This window comes from Micromys minutus (assembly GCF_963924665.1).
Source record: "Micromys minutus genome assembly, chromosome: 12".
NCBI lineage: Eukaryota > Metazoa > Chordata > Mammalia > Rodentia > Muridae > Micromys > Micromys minutus.
This window is the reverse complement of record NC_137981.1, coordinates 28,549,796-28,567,098: the sequence shown is the minus strand read 5'-3', so window position 1 is coordinate 28,567,098 and position 17,303 is coordinate 28,549,796. Positions and strand designations below refer to the sequence as shown.

General features: G+C 42.8%; 1 protein-coding gene and 1 pseudogene across 2 annotated transcripts; both read right to left on the bottom strand.

Moving 5' to 3' along the window:
- Positions 1 to 3,261: 3,261 nt before the first annotated feature.
- On the bottom strand, positions 3,262 to 17,235 carry PHF7 (PHD finger protein 7). The gene is given in 12 exon segments (XM_080926944.1): positions 3,262 to 3,551; positions 3,553 to 3,679; positions 3,865 to 3,986; positions 4,617 to 4,733; positions 5,152 to 5,258; positions 6,286 to 6,448; positions 6,891 to 7,015; positions 7,402 to 7,503; positions 13,927 to 14,018; positions 14,936 to 14,988; positions 15,756 to 15,865; positions 16,495 to 17,235. Coding segments are annotated over 11 exon segments (1,152 nt in total). The 5' UTR covers positions 15,797 to 15,865; positions 16,495 to 17,235; the 3' UTR covers positions 3,262 to 3,448.
- LOC308427986 (transcription termination factor 3, mitochondrial-like) lies at positions 9,736 to 10,701 on the bottom strand (annotated as a pseudogene). Its single transcript has one exon. The product of its transcript is annotated as a transcription termination factor 3, mitochondrial-like (transcript).
- Positions 17,236 to 17,303: the final 68 nt, after the last annotated feature.

Here is a 17,303-nt window from a genome sequence, read left to right as displayed (position 1 = left end):
GATAAATCCTGCTTAGGGGACACTATACAAAATACCCAACTAGTACTTCACAAAACAGTCACAGAAAAAGCTGTCACCTTCAAGAGGAACCTAAAAATGACTCAGTGTGGCTGGGTGTGTTGGCACCTGTCTTAACCCCAGCACTCAGGAGGCAGAGGTGGAGGCAGGTGGAGTTTTGATACGTTCTAGGGCAGCACAGCTTATACTATCAAGTTCCAGACCATCCAGGACAACATAGTGATAGCCTGTCTTAAAAAGGAAAATAATGACTATGTAATATCCTGGATAGAAATAAAAAACAATGAACTGACAGCCAGGATGATAAGCAGGTTCCCAAGAACTGTGACCAGATACATAAATAAGAACATTGCGAAGAGAATAGGCTGCAATTTAGGATCATCTGAGAGACCCAGTAGGAGGAATTGTGATACTTCTGTGTAATTTTCTTTTCCCATCCCAGAGGCTTCTCTCCTTGGCAAACAAACAAATGTTTAATAAAAATTCATATGACACCAAAAAAATTAAAAACAAAAGAAAACTATAGGGGAAATGAAGAAAAGCTGAATGATGTGTAGCCTTTAGTGGATTATTATGTATCAATCTTTATTTTTATAGTTTATGTATGAGTGTTTTGTCTGCATGTATGCTTGCACACCAGAAGAGGGCATCAGCTCTCATTACAGGGGGTTGTGAGCCACCATGTGGTTGCTGGGAATTGATCTCAGGATCTGTGGAAGAGCAACCAGTGCTCTTAACCACTGAGCCATCTCTCCAGCCCCCACCCCCAGTATTGGTTTATTTGTTGAGAGAAATTTACCATATGAATCTAGTAAGACGTCAGGAATAACAGGCTCTGGGCTTGCATATGTGAGAGTTCCCTACACTTTTCTCCCCTGTAAACTGTTTTAAAATTACAATTTTGTTTAAGGGGCTGGTAAGACAGCTCAGGTTAAGAGCACTTGTTGCTGTTCTAGAGGCCAGGTTAGTTCCCAGAATGCACATGGTGGCTCACAACCATCAGTAACTCTGGTCCTAGGGGCTCCTTCTCACTTTTGACCTCCAAGGGCACCAGGCATGCAGGTGGTGCACATTCAGGAAAAACATTCATATGCATAAAATGAATCTTTCAAAAGTCCATTGAAGAGAAATAATCCAGATAGCTAATGTAAAATGACTGGTGTGGCCCCGAGGAAAAATATTTACAATTGATTTTTCTGGTCTGTAAGAATGGGGGCAGGTAGTAAAATCAGTGGAGAGTATAAGCATAGAGGAAGATATGGTCAGTAGGGGGGTGTGCGTGCATACATGTGAGCACATGTACCCCATAAGGTCAGATACACAAAGCTATGACAGCTGGATGCCTGGGCACAAATGCTCCCACACTTCTACAAACTCTGCCTTTTATTTGAAGCTAGCTAGTGAGGGCACTCACTGTTGGGAAGCCATTACTTTCAGTTAGGATGATGGTATCTCACATTTTAGTATCATACAAATTGATTCCTATAAACAAAAGGGTACTAATACCAATCTCTAAGAAAAATAACACTCATAGTAACTATAGGTTAAGAAAGTAAATTCCACTAAAAAAATGGTGGCTCAAAGCTGTCATTTTAACACTGAGGCTAGCCTAGAGAGTTCAACACCAGCCTAGGCTGCAGTGAGTTCTGAGCCAGCCTGAGCTGCAGAACAAGACACCCCCTCCCCATAAAATAGAGAAATGAAGAGCCTAGTTCCTGGAAGACCTAGAATAGTACTTGTTCGGGATGCCCAGAAGAGCCAGCTCAGGCTGGGTGGTAGAAGGTGGGCCAGGCCTCCCAGAAGCGAGGGAAATTGACTATGATATAGTGTCCAGAGCTCACAGTAGGCACACAGCAAGTAAGAGAGGCAGTGGTGGTGCATGCCTTTAATCGCAGGACTCTAGCCAGAGAGACAAGGAGATCTTTGTGTGTATATTCAAGGGCACCCCGGTCTACCTACATAGCAAGTGTTAGGCCAGTCAGGGTTATATATCAAGATGCCATCTCAAAACAAAACATTATCACCTCCCTTTAAAAAAGGGGCAGTTAGTAAATTAGGGAAAGAAAAGTTAAAACATAATGTCGTGTCTGGATCAATAGTAAATCACATTATTATACTCATGACATACTATGACAAAAATTATAATGCAACTATTTAAGATAAGGACATTGAAAATGGGAAGTCTCTGAAGGTGCATATAAAGTCAATAATGTCTAATATTACTAAATCAAAAAACTGCTTTAAAAATGGCAGTAGTTGCCTTTAGGAAATGGGACTAGAAATAGAGAAGAGTGACTGGGGAGGGGTTTCCATTCTAGTCCTTTTGGGACTTTATAGTCTAATGACTTTTATAAGCATGTGCGTGCTAGAGGACTGAGCTCTGCTCCTAGGCACTGCATACTTTTAAATGAATGTATTACAGATTTAAAATAAGTATTAAAAATATATTACTTCCCTATACACTTTGATAGTGATAAAACAATGCTTATGTTTTCAAGCAAATCTAGTCAAAGCTGAAGGCAATCACCCTCCACATCTTGGATCTAAGTCTGCAGGATTCAGCAGGATTGAAATGAGAACACTCTTCTCCACCATTCGTGACAATGACTCACTGAAACCTTGGGAATTCAGTATGTGGCAATTCTCTGAGTTTCCTCCACTAAGCCAAGCCCCATGAAATCATTAAAAACATACAAATGTAAGATAGGCTCTATTCGGTTTCTCTCAGGCCTTCTGCCAGATTCCCATCCCAAAGGCCTTGCCTAATTCAAATGTTCTGGTATGCAAGTGCTTCGTCACACCAGTCAGAAATGCTGGGGGATGATAGTTTGGCAGATGCAGAGCTAAGGCCACACTGGCTAGAAGGAGTGGAAGCCTTTTGCCCCACACAAATATAGTAGTCCTACTATGCTGAGTTCAGGGACCCCAGCCTCACCACCAAGGTCTGCTCTGGAACCAAAGTGGGCTGCTCTGCTGGCTCACTGACCAGAACTCACACACTTACATGAGGGTGACTCTCTCTGCCCTGGAAGCCCCTTAACCTAGAAACCTGATTCCCTCCCAAACAATACATCTATGTCTATTTTGAAATCCTAGTGACTAATTTTTGGAACGAGAAGGCCAAGTTGTCTTACTCCTTCTGTGTACCCTCCAGATTCTCTGGTGTACTAGAGATTCACAAGGAGACCCAAGTGGAGAGATGACCTTTATTTGTCAATAACAAATGAGTGAAGCTTGAGGAAGCACATGAGAGCCACATTACAGTGGACAGTGCCCTTACACTCTGCTGTTGGCACACAGACTCAGTGTCCCCTGAGACCTCTTCACTTGGCCCCTCCTGTCTCATGGTTTCAAACTGCTACCTCTCCAAACTGATGCAGCAGTGCTGTTTTGTACTTCACTGTCCTGGGCAGGAACCACTCTGAAGCTATTACTTAGATTTTTTGCAATCTTTAGTGACTTTGATTCCTTTGGATCGCCAGGACTGGCAGCTTCTTCCACCTGAAGACTCAGGCTTTTCTAATAGGGAAGGTAGGTTCTAGCCACTCGGTCCAGGAAGAGCCTGGGTTCTCTTCCAGGTTGGTGGCCCTTAAGTGCTCATGAGAGCAGAAGGTGCTGCTGCTGCAGCAGGGGGTGTCACTCGAGTCTTCAGATACATAATCTGTGGTGAAAGGGAACAGGAGAGGAAAGATAACTCACCTTTGTTTCTCCTGTGTACATGACCTGAAGCCTCTCACCAGCCACTTCCTTCCAGAGCTCCCCTCTGTGACATGCTGTCACATTCCCAGGTATGACAGCCCCAAGACCCATCCAAGTTCTTACAGCAGACCATCCTTCCAACCTCACCCATGGTTGAAGCAGGCAAACACTCATTACACTCCCATTTCTTGCTGTTGGGTCTAAGAGAGGAGCAGTCCCGGTGGGTTCCATGGGATCCACATGTAGCACACAAAATGAGGCGCCACCGCCTACAGAAGATGGCGAGATGTAAGGACAATCAGGACACCAACTGTCACTCTTGAATGTTAGCTACCATCCAGCCTAAGCTATGAGGAGAAAGAACTTCCTGGGAATTTTATGTTTTATGTGTCTGGATCTTTTGACTACATGTATGTATGTGGATCATATGCATACAGATGCCCACAAAGGCCAAAGAGTATGCCAGATCTCCTGGGACTAGAGTTGCAGACAGTTGGGGATTGCTATGTGGATGGTGGGAATAGCAGCTGGGTAATTTGGAAGGGCAATGAGTACTCTTAACCACTGGGCCATCTCTCTAGCCCCAAAGGCATTTAAATCAATGTAATTTTGCTATACATATTATTCCATGTCTCTGGGATGGTAAGTGTTGATTCCGAGAGGCTACAGGTAGACACATCCAGGGCAGGATGGATCTGGAAAGTAACTGACCCTGAGTGTCTTCCCAACAGACTCAAAAAGCAGACCTGCAGAGAAGACCCACCATTATGCATGAGTAAGTCAGGGGATGGTCAAATATGAGAACTGGCAACTGGGTTCATTCTGAGGCTTGTGGACAAGAACAGACTTCCTGCTTTAATAACAGTGCCAGAGCTCTCTACCCAGGAGCTTCTTCCTACCCTTCATCCTCAAAGCTGTCTCTGCCTTGTTCATATAGACAGATGGGGGCATCACAATGCTGATAGCGCTGATACAACTCGGAGAAGGCCCCTGGCTCGAGTTCCCAGGCAGCGTCTCTGCAGTGAAAAACGAAGTTGTAAGGGACACACACGCTGCTGGTGAACCTTTGTCTATTAGGAAGAGTCCAAGCTAAACACAGCAAGAGTTCAAAGGCCCAAGCACTGCCAGTAAGGCTGGCAGGTGGTCTGGCCAGGAGACTAGACCTGGTGTAATCAGAGCAGAAGATGGGGGATGGGGTAGTGGTTCAAACTCCCCATCCCCAGAGACTTGTTTTCTGAGTGCCTTTTCAGGAACATGCCTGCTGCCCATTTCCCTCTTCTTTCGACTACTGAAAAGCACACTTGCCACCATTCTCTCTTCACTGTACATCAGTGCCTCAGCTGCTGCCAATCTCTATCTTCACACTCATCTCCTGTCTAGAAATCCGCACAACCCACCCCTGGCTCAGCTTCTGCTGTACAGACTTTCGTCTACCTGTCTGGAATGTGGATTCCCATCCTCAGCATCTCCTGTGGAAACTCTTCTCGGTTGTTGCACTGGGGGCACTTGAAGAAGTGCTTTGCTGATGTGTGGGCATATTTCTGTAAGACAAGAATGCATTTGTGAAAATAAGCAGGCTACCTTCCCATGTCTGCCTCACTGCATGCACATTCAGGAAAGGCAGTCTGGATGTACTACGATGAAGGATGCCACCAGGTGTCAGGCCTGGGACCTAAAGGCTTTTGAAGAGAGTTCCCAGGAGTGCCTCAGATGTCCTCTCTGGCCATGGGGCTTGGCAGGGTTGACACAGCAGGGGTCAGATACTTGGCTACATTCCCTTCCCTTTCATCCTAGTAGTAGGATAGAGTTTGAGCTCCTTAACTCGTTCATGGAAGCACCTATTTGTTTTGGAAACCTCGAAGATTTTGCCTAGTTTAAATCTTATGATGAGTGAGGCCTTAGGCCAAGGATGACCAGAGACTGGGTTGACTATTCCCTCACAGACCTGGAAGCAGTCCCTGTGTACATGCCTGCAGTATGTGTTAGGAGAAGGATAAGAGAGTAGGGGGAAGATATGGCCCACGGAGGTGTGGTGAGGCCTGGGGTCAAGGCAGATAGATGCCTCTGAGGGGCCCATGTTGGGAATCCCTTCCCCATGAGGGACCAGCCACACAACAGAATAGTACAGAATAGAGTTTATTTGGGTCATGGAAGAGTTAAGAGGGTAGTAGAGGCAGAGAGAGAGAGAGAGAGAGAGAGAGAGAGAGAGAGAGAGAGAGAGAGAGGAGGAGAAGAGAGGAATGGAGAATAGAGGAGTAGAGGCCGGCCATGAGCATGTGGAGGGAGGGGGGAGGGAAGGAGAAGAGGAGGGGTAACAGTGGGAAAGCAAGAGAGCCAAGAGAGCAAAGAGGCAAGAGAGAGGAGGGGGTAAGCAGTCCCTTTTATAATGGCAGGTCACTGGGGCAGAGCATACCTGGCTATTGCCAGGTAACTGAGGGGTGGGGTTTACAGAATCCCAACAGTATGTAGTTCTGAATCTTACCCATGCTTGAGCATTCCCAGAATGCCCTGGTTCCAAGCACAGGGCCAGGGCAATCATGGAAGGTCCCCCAGAACACAGAGCCCCACCTGGATACACTTTCGGTGGTAGATAGCTTGACTACAACATGGGCTCCGGATGTTCTCAACACTTGTTTTGGATAAGTCTTCGCAACACAAGACACAGCAGCTTTCCTCCCCCAAACTCCCCTGGCGGATGTTCTGTGTTGGGCGATGTTTTCCACAATACGATCTGTGGTGGGTAAATAAATGTGGTTTCTGGCTTGTCACTGGTGCAGATTCCTAGCTGCCTGGTCTAGGAAGGGTGATCAGCTATTTGCTTGGTGCTCAGTGAATCGGCACACTGAAGGGTGAAGAACAGCTATATGACTTCTCCTGGCTGCTTACCCACTGAGCTATGGAGGACCGCCCCCATGGCATCCCATTACCAAATGCCCTATTTAGTTCCGAGCAGCTGTCTAAGAACCCAGCTGCTTGTAATTTAAGGAGGGGACAGGAAGCAAGAAGAAACCCCTGTGAAACTTCCTAGACAAGACACTGTTTCCCATTATCGAGTGGAGGGACAGATTTGTTAGAGAGTCAAAACAGTTTCATGGGAACTGGGTTCTGACTTCAGTGCTGTCTAAACAGCAGGTTGCAGAAGGGTAACCCAACAGTTTTCCTTCCTCACTCACTTGTACTCTCCAAAAAACTGTGAAAGGCAACCCCTTTCTTGGCCACAAGGCAGATGGAAGTTTTGGGCACACTGATCATTCTGGCATTTGATAGCAGCTCCTTTTTTCTTGCACACAAAGCAGATCTGCAAATGAGATTCCAGACAAAATTTGTGACCCGGCAAAAACAAAACAAAACAAAACAAAACAAAACAACAACAACAACAAAAAAAAAAAAACCCAAACAAACAGAAGTTGTGGTTTTTCTTTCTCAAGAATGGAAATTCTGGGAAGCAACAACTATGCCTTTCCCTCAGCGACCCAGGGTACCCTAGAGCTCAACTCCAAGAAGCACTAAATTTTCTTCCGTTTCTTAGGGTGCTGCTTCCTCTTAGGATACATTATAGAAGAGATGGGACTTAAGAACTAGGTTTGGCACTCAAACACACACACACACACATACACACACATGAATTCTGAAACATGAATAGGAAAGGCCTATCCCAAGGACCCCATTTCAAGAAATTCTAACCTTCCTAGAAGCCCGGACTGCCTCCTTTTTGATGTCTTCAGGCAGAAATCCATGGAGACCTCTGTTGGGTTGGCCCTTCTGAAGCAGTTTGCTAGATAGGATCTAAGGGAGCAGCAGAACCAGGCTATCAACATATATAAATAGTACTGTGGGGTGCTAATAATTAGGGAAAAGAACTAAGAAATGGAGCTTGGAACTCATTTGTGTATATATGATTATTTAATGACGTCTTATATAATGGTATGAATTGGATACTCCAGCACTTCTTTTTTTTTAACTCTTTGGACAACCCAACATGGAGAAACAACTTGTTAAAGGCCATAGAGGTTCAGAACAGGTTCTCACTTGCTAAGGGCTGTTCTTGCTGTTGTGTGAACACTAGGAACATGTTCTCTCTAGATTGATTCATTTCATACTTTTATAAAAATGACACAGAAGCTATTGTGGCTTTTATCTTACAGAAAAGGCCACTGAAGTGTAATGTAGCAAGTGACATGGTTGGAGTCACATGACAAAGAGTTACAAAGGTGGCCTTCACACCTGAGCCTACAGAACCCAAACTCATACCCCCTTTGCTATATTTCCCATTAGTGCAGGAGTTTTAAGAATACCCTTTTCTCAGAGTATCACAAAAAGGAAAATGGAATTTTAAAGTTTCCTAATAGCCATTCTTCATTAATAGAAAAAGATAAGGAGTTGCACTTTTAAAAGCATACTTTAAAAGGCTGTTTCTTTAAAAGTGTCAAACCTGGTTTTGGAATGAGTAATTAAGAAAAGCTATCTGATTTTATTAAATCCATTGGGACATTCTGCTCATGTAATATTTCAAAGGTATTAGGATGTTGGACTTCTTGCAGTGGTTATAAAGTATGTAATGGGAGCTTAGATTATGTATCTATTTAACTTATTTTTGGAAGATTTTTAAACGTGTATGAGTGTCTGCATGTGTGCAGTATGTGAGGCAATCAGAAGAGGTGGGAAGATCCCCTAGAACTGGGGTTACAGACGATTGGGAAATGCCATGTGAATTCTAGGAACTGAACCCTGGCTAAAGAAATTAGGCTTTAGCCCCAATATTAATTTTTGAGAGGGGTTCTCTGTGTAGTCAAGGCTAGTCTTGAACTCATGATACTCCTGCCTCAGTCTTCCACCATCAGGCTCCATCTAATGATGCTTAAAACATTTCACACATATTTTACCACTATTTCAAGGCTTTATCACAATGAGTGACTTTTGTCTCATTTATACTTTTTAAGTGTTAGTCATGTTTTCTATAATGGACATGTGCTATTTTTATAAACAAAAAATCAATATAGAATAGAAACAATTTAAATGTGCTTTTTAATGTTTTGGTATCTCCTTAGTTTTTTGAGACAGAGACAGAGTCTCATGTAATCCAGGCTGACTCTGGGCTCCGAGGGTGAGTTAGAATTTGAGCTCACGATTATCACCTCTACCTCCCACTTGCTGAGACTGTGTATCTGGACCACCGTGCCCAACTGTAGAGAGCCTCTAATGGGAGTTCAATATTTTAGAAAAAGAAATACCAGTCACTTATTTAAAGAAGTAGGTCTATATGTTCTATATGGTCAGATCTCCACAATACATGAGATGGAAAGAAAACCCTACAAAACATCATATATGTTAACTTTAGGTTAAAGTGTATATGCTTATTGATGTATCAGAAGTGACTAAGTGCTAATACCTGGCAGGACTTGCAATAACTAAAAATCACACATCAATTTTTCTCATGAGGATAGATACAAAACCTTAGGTACTGGTAAGTTTAATTCAGCCCCCCATTTAATGAATAATAAAGCATGACCAAGAAAGGCCTGTACCAAGAATGCAGTTGATACAACAAACCATAGAAAGAGAAAAATCGTGTCAGTAGATGCAAAACATCTGAAAAACTCAGTCCATTCATGAGATATCCTCAGCAAACCAGAAATAAGATAATTTCAACTGACAAAACATATTAGGAGAGTCTATCTTGAAAAGAAAAAAAAAAAAAAAGACAAAATTTGGCACTGACTATCTACATAGAGCACCAAGTAAATAAATAAATACAATTGGTGTATTTTAAAATGGTAAAATTATAAAATATAAAGTCAATATGCAAAATAACTGTATAAACATCTATAACCCAATAATAAAATATTAACAAAAGGTGAATAATACCATATTTTCACTAGGATTACAGAACATTATGAATAAAAAATGGAAAGAAATTGATAACCAACAATCCTGAAAATGACTGGAAATTTTACCATATTTAATTTTTATTTTAAAAATACATTTATTCATGTATATATTTACTTTACAAGAATATATTTAAACATTTATCAAAAACTGAAGAGTTTTTAAGAATTTCTCATAATCATTTACTGAAACTTTGGTGATCTCTTTACAAAATACTTCATCAGTAAGAGATACGAACTTGTCCAAAGAGACATAGTTAGCTTTTTCTGGATCATCCTGTGCTTTTCCCAAGTAGGCAAGAAACAAGTGTCTTTCTTTAATTTTAAATACCCTTGTATTAAATACCTGTGGAAACTTGACAATGATGTGGTGGGGGAATATTCATCATATTGTGTACATAATCAAAAGTCTCTAAGTTTTCTTTTGTTTGCAGTTAGCATCTTAGGAATTTTGGTTACCGTGTGTTCAATTTCATTATGTTTAAAACCAAGTTCAAGGAGATAAACCTTCATGTTTTCCTTCACAGGCTCCAGACTTCCTGTTAGTAGCCTTGGAAGACAATCAGATCTCCAGTCTTCTTCACATTCAGTTCAAGTTCTTTCTGAAGAAATTCCTGTCTGTTATCTAGTCTTTCCACGGAGAAGCTCAACAGAAATAGTGCACTTCTGACCATCCGTGCGATATCTGTCTTACTGAAATTTTTTGACTGTAGAAAAGCTACTCTGGTCTTAAGATTTTCAAGGTCTTCAGAGAAAATAGCATATTATTTTTTGTCAGAAATGGTCCCAGTTGGTTATCTTCTAAACCCAAATCTTTAAGAAATAGCAGTATTTGCTTAATGTCTTTTTCAAAACCCAGCCTTATAAGAAGGTTGGCTCCATCTGGACGCCTCTCTATCTTAGACAAGTCCATGCCAACTTGCACTAGCTCTGCAGAGTCTTGGAATGGCCTATGTAGTCTTAAGTGTGAAGGAGGAAAGGGGAAGCAGAGTGTGCAGGAATTTGAATAGCTTCCTCCTCTGAAACTGGCTGTGATGGAGAGTATGGAGGCAAGTCATTCAGTTCTTTCAGAGGCAGCTCAGATTCAAGACTAGGCATCTTCTCTTGTTTTCCCTCACTAAAGGAAGCAGAACTCTCTTTCCTACTTGTGTTGGCAAACTGGAAACCATTCCAGAAGAACAAAGTCCTGTGTGTCTTAGTTCCCCACTGGTGAAAGCAAGTGTCAGAGGACGTTGGAGCCTGAGCTGAGAAGCCAGTCAACAGTGTTTTCCCGTTCTTGCAGAGTGTTTTATGACTTCTGTGGCTTTAATGAAGCTGCTCAGTTTAACTGAGTTGAACCATCTGGGTAACTGTTGGGCTAACGGCCATTTTTTTTTTTTTTTTTTTTTTTTTTGAGATTTTAGTCATACTGCAAGGCTCTGGGATGCTGCTGGGTACAGGTAGGCTGGACCCTAACCCAGCCGGGCGGTGACTTTGCCCTCCTGCTTCACAATGGCCACACAACCCAAGCCCGCCCTGCAAGCCACCATTCGCCACCCATATTTAATTTTAAGACATTATAAAATCACAAGAATTAAGACAGTAGAGTGCTAACTCATAGACACATATAGATTAATAGTATAAATAATCACACATATATATCCAATTGAGTTTGATAAAGGCATCTAAGTAATAGTATATAAGTACTATTTATGACACACAAAAGTTTCTAATCTAAAAGAAAAACTGATAAATACAACATCAAAATTTAAAAAATGTTAAGACATCACTAGAAATAATATATAACTATATAAAAAGGATTTTATCCAGAACATATAAACAATTTTTATAATCCAGCAAGACAAAAGAATACACTTTCTTTTCTTCTCTTCCTCTTTTCCTTCTTCTTTTGAGACAGGGTTTCTCTGTATAGCCCTGGCTGTTCTGGAACTCACTATAAGTCCAGGCTGGCTTTGAACTCACAGAAATCTGCCTGCCTCTGACTCCCAAGCGCTGGGATTAAAGACATTCACCACAATGTCCAGATCAAAATCTGGTTTGTTTGTTTGTTTCTTTCTTTCTTTTTTTAAACAGTTACATAGTATGACTAGGGTTTGGTTTGAAATTTACTTATTATTTATAGTGTTCAGTCTGCATGTATGCCTGCAGGCCAGAAGAGGGCACCATCAGAGGTGGTTGTGAGCCACCATGTGGTTGCTGGGAACTGAACTCAGGACCTCTGGAAGAGCAGTCAGTCAGTGCTCTTAACCTCCGAGCCAACTCTCCAGCCTCCAAATCTGGTTTCTTTTAACACAAGAAAATATTCATATAAATTCAGTAAAAATATGCAGAATATTTGAAAATAGAAAATTAAACACGTGAAAAGCTGAACATTTTTACTCCTCAAACAAGTGCAAATTATGAGCACAATCCAGTCAGTAACATCCAGCAGGTAGACTGAAATGAAAAGATGGACAGCACCAAGCTTTGGTAAAAATTGTCAGCTGGAACTCTCACACATTGCTAGTGGGTGTGTGAACTGGTTCAACAACTGTGGAAAAGTGACTTGGCAACTTCACATACATGTCTACTTACATGGAACCAGCAATCCCACTCCTAGGCCCAAGAGAATGAAGAACGCATGTCACAAGAAGAGTAGCATGTAATTCTTAGCAGGTTTATTCACAGTTCACCAAACTGAAACATAGTGTCTACCAACTGTTGAAAAGATAACATTTTCACAAAAGCCCACCAAACTGAAACATAATGTCTACCAACTGTTGAAAAGATATCTTTAACATATTTAAGCAATTTGTATGCTGGGAGGAATCATTTGGCACCATATGTGAGTCAGGCTTAATGGAATCTCCAAATCCATTGTAGGAAAGAGATTAAAGGAGGAAGGAGAGAGGAGCTAACACGTGTAATTAGGACCCATTGGTCAGGTCAGGCTCCAGCAGGCAAACCAGAGAGAGGGGGAGAGAGAGAGAGAGGCAAAATAGGAAGGGAGACATCCTTAAAGGGTGGCAGTGAAATATTTCCAGGAGCAGATTGAGGAGGACATTGGGAGAGACTTGGGTAAAGGGGCTGTAAACAGTAACTTCACCTGAGGGAGGATTCCTTTAGCACAGGGATAAGATACAGAAAGGAAGGGGTAAGCACTACAGGACAGTGTCTTAATCTAAGGGCATAAGTGGACAGGTGTCCCTGTCCACGTTGATGGGGAGCACAGGCTGGTGCAGGGAGACTTGCTTAGCTACTGGTATGACTTGTAGTAAGCAGGCTCTAGACAGGGCAGGGAGCTCCAGGAAGACATTCAGCTGGGGGAGGAGTGGTAGAGTAGGTAGAGAAATGGCTGGAGATGTAAACTCTGAAGTTTGAAGTCAAATATGGTGGGTGGCAGGAGCCAGAAGCTGCAAATGATCTGCACCCAATTTGGTTACAAGGGGCAGAGAGCCCCTCTAGGGTGGGGCCCAATGTCTTCTCCCATGTTTCTGCAGCAGATGTGAGAGTGCAGTGAACCACTGAGTGAGAGAGCTCCATGGGTGCAAAGGAACGCTTATTGGAAATATGAAACTGCTGTGTGATAGAGAACATAGTCATAAGAACTTATCTTTTGTAAGAGGAAGGTGAGTTAGCTGGCATAGCCTGGGAACTAGCATAGGGTTTCGATCTGTTCGAGGTTTGTTTAATAGGGAACTAGATGCCTTTTCTGGAGTTAGGTGGCTGGGGGAAGGGTGTAGATAGGAAAATGAAGGAGTTTCTTGACAATTACAAACCCACTTTGCCAGGTTTATACGTTTTCTGAGGAATGCTGATTTTAAGTAGCAATCCTTCTGTTTGCCTGGTCAGAGTCCAATCTGACTGAGCCTAACACAAAGAATATAAACGTATGGTTTAAGTGGTTAAGAGTGCTGGCTGCTCTTGCGCAGGACCAGGTTTGAGTCCTAGTTATCCACATGGAAGCTCACAACTGCCTGTAACTGTACTTCTAGGGGATGCTCTCTTCTGGTCTCTGAGGGCATTGCATACACATGGTGCACAGACATACACAGGCAAAGTTCATTTTATAGTTTTCAGATTATACTTACTAAAACACATAAGGACAATCCAACTGAACGTTTGTTTCAGGGAGGAAGAGAAAGAGAGGCCTAGGATTGTGTTCAACTGTTCATGCCTTATACTGTCAGGATTTTAGATCATATTGTTTATTTTTTAAAATGGATTTTAAAATATTAAAAAGCATATGGAAACAAACATGTCTATAAATTTGAGGCTAGATGCAAAAGTAGTCTGTATAGAAAAAGCTGTAACCGGGTCAAAGCAAAGAGGCCCTTATACTTACAAGACAGAAATAATGGACACACAGATTGTCTTTCTGAAGAAATTCTCCTAGTTTTTCAGGATCGCCAGGTTCTTGAAGGCATAGAAGGCAAACTGAAAGAGTGCACATTAGGAATAAAGGAGTGACTTCAGTTGACCATTAGAATAGAAAAGTGGGAGGCTGGAGAGATGCTCATCGGTTAAGAGTACTGGCTGCTAGTCCAGAGAACCCTTGTTCAATTCCCAGCACCCACACATAGCTTATAACTATCTGCAATTTCAGTTCCTGGGAATCCAACACCCTCACATAAATAAATACAAGCAAAACACTAAAAACACCTAAGAACAAGCAAGGAGTCTAGAGGCTCCTTGACTTACAAAGGGGTTTTATCTAAATAAAATTCCCATACATAAGGAATATCCTAAGTTGGAAGTGCATTCACTACATGTAGCCTAACAAACACCATAGCTTAGCAGCATAGCACACTGCAAATATAGTTGTTTCCTATTGTGTTGGCTTATAAGGACCCGTGCCTTGTTACCACTACCCAGAACTGAGAGAGAATATTGGACTACACATCATTAACTTGGGAAAAGATCAAAGCCCAAAATTTGAAGTATGGGTTTCTATTGAGTGCACGCTACTTTTGCATTACCTTAATGTAAAAACAAAACAAAAATAAAATTAAAACATTGTAATAAGGAAGCATCTTTACTGGGGAAGAGGGTAATTTTGGCAAGAACAAAGGTTTAACTCTTAGTGGGTATCAGGAACTGATATAATTTTGGTCACACTGACAGAATAGGCTGACTAACTACTTCATACTGTTTTCTTCTCAACTGGCTTTAAGTAAATTCTTTCTTGAACCTCAGATACGAAACTTTAAAACTTCAGACACAAATTCTTTAGGATCTTAGAGAATCTGGGAAAGAAGCAGGGTTGGCAATGCAAGAACATGTGTCCTGCCCCACAGAATGGTTTTCTTTGCTAATGGCTGCAAGCAACAACTCAATATCACCTAATCTCTTACCAGGACCTGAGGACAGCTTCCTCTGGGTTCCCTTCTTAGTCCTGGCAGTTTTTCTACAGAAGAGAAAGAAAAGTAGAAGCATTGAGGACCCCACTGACAAGCCTTCTGAATCTCCCTCAGAATGCCACCCAGTCTGATTAATAACCAAATTCTGTGATGGCTTTTCATATTTTATTTTTACAGTGTAAAATATACTAAAGTACTTGAGGTGGGGCCATCTTGGTGCCTATACTGCCTGGGGTTGAAAGACTCAGGTGTAATTCTACTTTTATTTTTTTCTGCCAGCTTCCCAGGTACACTAAAATCACCCCGAAGCAGGCTGTTTTCTAGTGACAGGTACTATTTTTGGTACTTTATCATGGATTAGTTCCACAAATCTGCAGAACATTTTAAAAAGGGAGTACTATTTCTTCTTTTTTTTGTTGTTTTTTGTTTTTGTTTTTGGAGACAGGGTTTCTCTGTGTAACCACCCTGGATGTCCTGGAACTCAACTCTATAGACCAGACTCAAGAGTTTTGCCTGTTCTGGGATTAGCCCTGCTGAGGAGCACTATATGGCACTTATTTTTGGCATGAGTAAACTGAGGCACACTTGATCTGTCTCAGGCCACCAACGACAGAGGTTAAAATAGTAAAGTTCTGCAGCTGTCACTCAGCCACTGGGACAGCACTGGGAAGACAGGAAGGGCTTCTGGAAAGAGGGAGCTCTGGTGTATGCTGTGACACTGTAGCCCGAGAATATGCCAAAGGGAGCAGAAGATACAGCCTGTTATCAATGGCCACTATACCCCCCCCCAACTCTTTTAGGTCACCCACTCTACCTTAATCTTGGATGTTCCTTTTTTTCTTTTAAAGTCTTCATTCGTTTCCCTCTGTCTTTCCTATCTACAATTCTTCTGTGCTATTATGAAGACAATACAGGCTTTTCCAGCTACAAACATAAATGAGGTAGGTTAGCAATTTAATTTTATATTTGGTTGTCAAGTTCTACAAGATCAAAGCAACAGTGTACTTCTCAATTCATTTGATCAAAGGGTTATAGCTAGTATTAATGCTAGTAATGGTCAATAATAATTAAATTGTGCCAAAATCCGTTTAGGCACTTCACACTAGACACAATACTAACCCTTGTTTTCAAGTTGAGGAGACTGAGTTACAGAGAGATAAACATCAGGGCCAAGGTCAGAGTCAGTGATCCTAGGTGAGATTTGATGGTAACAAAGGCTGCCATCAACTACCGAGTTAAAATTTTATCTTATTGCACTATATACTTCAGTACTCAGAGACTCAGATCAAGGCTGGGGATTATGAATCTTTTCATGAATGTCAAACTATTCTAAGTGCTAACTAACTAACTGCTTACAAGCCATCATCGTTAAGGCTAGCTTTTCTCAACACAGGAGATGCAGTTGCAGAGCTGACATCGTTTGTTTTCTTACTAAACGTGGATGAGCTGAGCGAGATGCTGGCTTTCAACCTTTCCATATCCCCAGTGGGATCTATTTTAACTACTTCCTAGTTGTTGGCGCTAAACCCGACCGTGTTAGAAAAGAAGTAAACCTTAAGATTTCAGTTCTTTGCATCGCTGGACCACGACGTTACTTGAGTAGGAGTCTGTGCACACTGGTAGTTGGAAGATGGAACAATCTTCAAAACAGTTGAGGACGGTCGTGGCAAAAGCAAGCTGCTCAGTCCGCGTCTTCTTAACCCGGCGGATACTCGCTCGAAACGCTTACCAAGTTGTATCACTGGATAGAAGTGTTGGGTAAATTAAAAATATATTAACGTGTTCGGTCCCGCCGCCGCAAGAATAAACGATTTATTTGGAAAATACGTGTCGGTGTGGCCACAACCGTCCCCCGAAGGTAACAGCCAGAAGAGGGCTCAAGGGGCATTCCGCGCATGCCAGACCAGGCTCAGGTCTCGCCTGTCGGGCGGCTGTTGCGAGGCCAGGCTGGAGGTTGCTTCCGCTGTTCGCTCTCACGGAAGCTACGGGCCACCGCTCCCAGCCCAGGCTGCCCACCCAGCTGTCGCCGAGGGCGCCGCTGTCCGGAGCTTTATTCGTTGACACAAGACGTGGTAGCTACTTCACGGGCGGCCGCCCCGCGCGGTGACTGCGCCGTCTAAGGAGGCGAGCGAGCTAACGGGGGATGGGTCACGCGGACTGTGGCCCGCGGGAACCTCAGCGTTGAAAACAGTTGTCAAAACGAGGACCGCTAACGGCCGCGCGCTAACGGCCGCGCGCCCGACCCTCACTGCTCGTGCGCATCCTCGCCGCGGCGCGCGCCCGACCCACACTCTGCGCGTGCGCATCCGGCGCGCGCCTCCCCCGCCTTTCTGCAGGCGGAAGACCAGCTCCAGGTTAGACT